Source organism: Sceloporus undulatus, chromosome 2 (genome assembly GCF_019175285.1).
Source record: "Sceloporus undulatus isolate JIND9_A2432 ecotype Alabama chromosome 2, SceUnd_v1.1, whole genome shotgun sequence".
In the NCBI taxonomy this organism is placed as follows: domain Eukaryota; kingdom Metazoa; phylum Chordata; class Lepidosauria; order Squamata; family Phrynosomatidae; genus Sceloporus; species Sceloporus undulatus.
Window position 1 is genome coordinate 117,261,941 of NC_056523.1, and position 3,739 is coordinate 117,265,679.

The following is a 3,739-nucleotide window of genomic DNA, read 5'->3' on the forward strand; positions in this document are numbered from 1 at the left end:
TATATACCTCCCAATCTTGAATCAAGTGGGTGGTGGTAGTTTTTGTCCATCACTATCTGGGATATTATAGCTGATTTAAATAAAATCAGCTAAAATCTAATTAGTGTTTGCCTTCAAGTGAATCTGAACATTGCAAACTGATGAAGTCTGTTTTCTGAGTCAGCAAACTACAAACTTTGTTTTTACGTAACAAGCTTTACATAACTATCACCTCTTTTTCCAATTCATTATGCTATTTTGATTGAAATGATTTTACCTTTTTACACTTGATGAGGAGGAGCTTTCAAATTTGTTTGAAGTTTCACTTAGCAGGTACTCTAATTGTATTCTAGTGTCAAATACCTGCAGTTTAACATAAGATTTATTTATTTACACTCCAAAGAGCATGGAAATTGTAACTTAAGTGTAAGTTAAAGTGTGGGCAGATGGAGTTTACAGCAAGCATAACATGTAAGACTGTCTAAAGTCTTGACTTTTATGCCAGGTAAGCATACATACATACACATATTTGCTTGTCCTTTTAGTTGAGACTGTAATGTAGAAATACAAAAATTCTACAGATGCAAGTTCACTAACTGTTTGCTACATACACTTTCTATGTGGCACATACAAAGAAGCCACAGTGTTCTCAAAACGTTTCATTAATTTTGTAAGTACCTGGACTGGAAGTCATCAGGTTCATTTTCTCTAGACATTTCCTACAATTACAAATCACAAACTTCAGGCTTTAAAACTCACAATTGTGTGTGTGTGTGTGGTGAACAGTTATTAAATTTCTTGGCAATATAGGTGTAGCTTCCAAAAGAAGTAGGTACATGGCAACATTACAGTCACCCCTCTGTTTTCGTGGACTTAGAATCCATGTCCAGGGGAACAAAATGAGCCGCGCGTGCTGCCGTTCAAATCAATAGGGCTTGAATATCGGCAATTTTCTGTTTTCACGGGGGGGGGGGGGGGCGGTCTGGAAAAGATCTCCTGCAAAAATGGAATGACGACTGTATAGTGTGTAGTTTTGATCAGAAGCAACAAGTAAAAGTCTGGTTGGATCACTGGTGTAGATACTTTTTAACAATAAAAAATATGAAAAGTATCAGAATAATATATCTAGTTTGGATGAATTTTTCTACCAATACTATGAGATGATGATAAGAAAGTAATATATGGTTTTGTGTGCCTGGTATCCAGTACCTTCCCATCTCTCTCTCTCTCTCTCTCTCTCTCTCTCTCTGTGTGTGTGTGTGTGTGTATGAGTTTGCATGATGATTACAAAACATATTTTGGTTAATCAATACACAATTCAAACCTAATCATATTTCAGGGTTCATATTTTTCTACTTTAAAACTGAATTCAGTCTTACTAGCTCTAAAAGTGAAGAGGTTTCTCCCCCCCCCATGCTCAAAAAGCCTGATGTGTGAATTAGAAGGAGCACCAGTGTTAAAAATATTCGTGTTAGAGTGATTTATTGCAATTAAGCTTCCACTAAGCTACTTGGAAATGTACAGGAAAGTGCCAAAATTGATTTAATACCAAAAGAAAATTGACAGTTTATTATTTTGAAGTGGAATGATATAATCTGTGATTAGCATTCAGTATCAAAATGCCACTTTTTAAGAGCTGTTAAGTATGTTTAATACAGCAGCTGAACTATGGGATGGAAGGGGGGAAAACCTCTAAGTACCTGAAATAGATTCAGTGCAAACTATTCATCACAACTAATGCTCACATGGGCAGGTGCAACGGTATAAAATTCCTTTTAAAAAAGAACAAGAAAGACTGAAAGAAAACCCATGTCTCCTGAAAATTTGAAGTTGTACAAAGGAGCCCCCCTCCTATACAAAGTATGGATTCCTATTACTCCTTTTCAGAGATGCATATCTAACAGGTTATTGATTTGGATCTGAAAGACATGGCATTTATTATGTAGGAAAATATTACTGGGCAAAAGCATGAGAAATTAATGATAGCTTTGTTAGTGTCCATTCTGCGGTACTGAAACTATGAGGCAACTGTCAATCTGGATAATAATATATCTCCAAAATTTATAAAAATCAGTGGTGTGAAAACACACATTGATTCTCCTGAGATGAACAGGATTTTTGAAATATGTACTAACATTAATATCTCTGCTTGTTGACTATACAGTGTAAAATTACCTGTAAAGTATAGAGACTATTTTCCTAATGGATTTTTTTAAAAAATAAGCAGGGCTGTTCTTTTCATCTTCTGGTTGCATAAATAAAAAATATTGATCTGTATTTTTGAAATTTTGAAATTTGACACTTTCCTCAGAATTTAATTTCAATACACAAACAACCAGTGACTTGAGACAAATATTTTTATGATCCAGTTTATGATTCAGCTTTGTGCATTATTGAAATTAACTAGAGAAATTAGTGGCCAGAACAGTGGACCGTTTAGTATAGTATAATGAATGTATCAAACATGTTGCATAATACAATGTTAGAAATATAAGTAACATTTTTTTTCCAATCTGTTTTTAAAAACATGTTTAGTATAGGCAGTAGACGTTCACATTATTCAGTGCAGATATGATATCTGATTTTGCATAAAGTACAGTTATATTCTGAAATGATCTTTAGCACACAACAACCCCCCCCCACTTCAATCCAATTTCAAAATAAAGCTAAAACCTATAATAGCAAACTTTTGAAACGTTTATATTCTAGTCATTATGCCATTTTGATCTGAAGTTTAACAGATAACAGAGATATCTGACCATGCTGTTACATAAGCCTGCCTCTCATGAGGGCTAGAAATTTGACTTTTTAAAAATCCCTCTCTAGAACATCCCATGATGATTATTATTATTGCTATTGCTAATACACCTCTCAGTCCAATATTCTAAGAGTCTGTGAACTGCTCATCTTTCATTCAGATCACAAATTGGTTTTGGTATTTTTATTTTTATTTCACAAGAGAAATGGTCAAGTAAAACTTTGTGTGTGTGTTATGGAAAGGATCTGACACCCCTTATGCAAGTACAGATGTGCATTATGAAATTTACTGGATAAACAGGCCTACCGTTTTCCTCATCTGATTTATTGTCATTGTCAGAGTCAGTCAGGGTAAGGGCAGAATTTTCACGGCTTGACAGACCGGAACTGCGCCTGGATTTAATCCCTCTCCCCCACAGTCGTATGGCATGCTCTGGAGACATTCCTCCCTCTGTATCTGAGTCAGCATCAGACCCAGTGCTGAGGGAATAGCCTTGATGGAGTATTCCTATGTCTGAGCAGTAACCACTTCGATGGGGAGAGGGCTCACATATTCCTAGTTCAGCGAGGGTGAAGTTAGTTCCTATGAAAATAAAAAGAGGGAAAGGGGATAATTAAAATCTGACACCACTTTTAAAATTTAAATGTAAATTGATTTGAAAAGAAAGTAACAGACCTTTTTTACCTTCCCATTCATGCAGAATATTACATGTATAGAAATAGGTTGTGCAGATTATTGGCAAGGCTGTTCAGGCAGAGCAGTATAGCAAACACACACACACACACACACACACACACACACACACACACACACTTTAAGGACATAGCCTTAAGGACATTAGTATGGATCAGTATGCAAAAGGATCTTGTAGCACATTTGAGATTAACAGTACCTTTGTTAGTCCCAAAGGTGTTACACGATCTCTTTGAATGGATGAATGGACAGATAGATAGATAGATAGATAGATAGATAGATAGATAGATAGATAGATAGATAGATAGA

General features: G+C 35.4%; 1 protein-coding gene across 1 annotated transcript in view; it reads right to left on the reverse strand.

Annotated features, from left to right (window-relative positions):
* Positions 1–252: 252 nt before the first annotated feature.
* The window catches only part of LOC121920391 (teneurin-2-like), an 89,804-nt gene continuing 86,317 nt past the window's right edge, over positions 253–3,739 (reverse strand). Inside the window, exons 3-4 of the mRNA XM_042447526.1 lie at positions 3,027–3,319; positions 253–342 (exon numbers count right to left, since the gene is read on the reverse strand). Coding sequence (XP_042303460.1) covers positions 253–342; positions 3,027–3,319 — 383 coding nt within the window. The remainder of the gene's footprint in view (positions 343–3,026; positions 3,320–3,739) is intronic.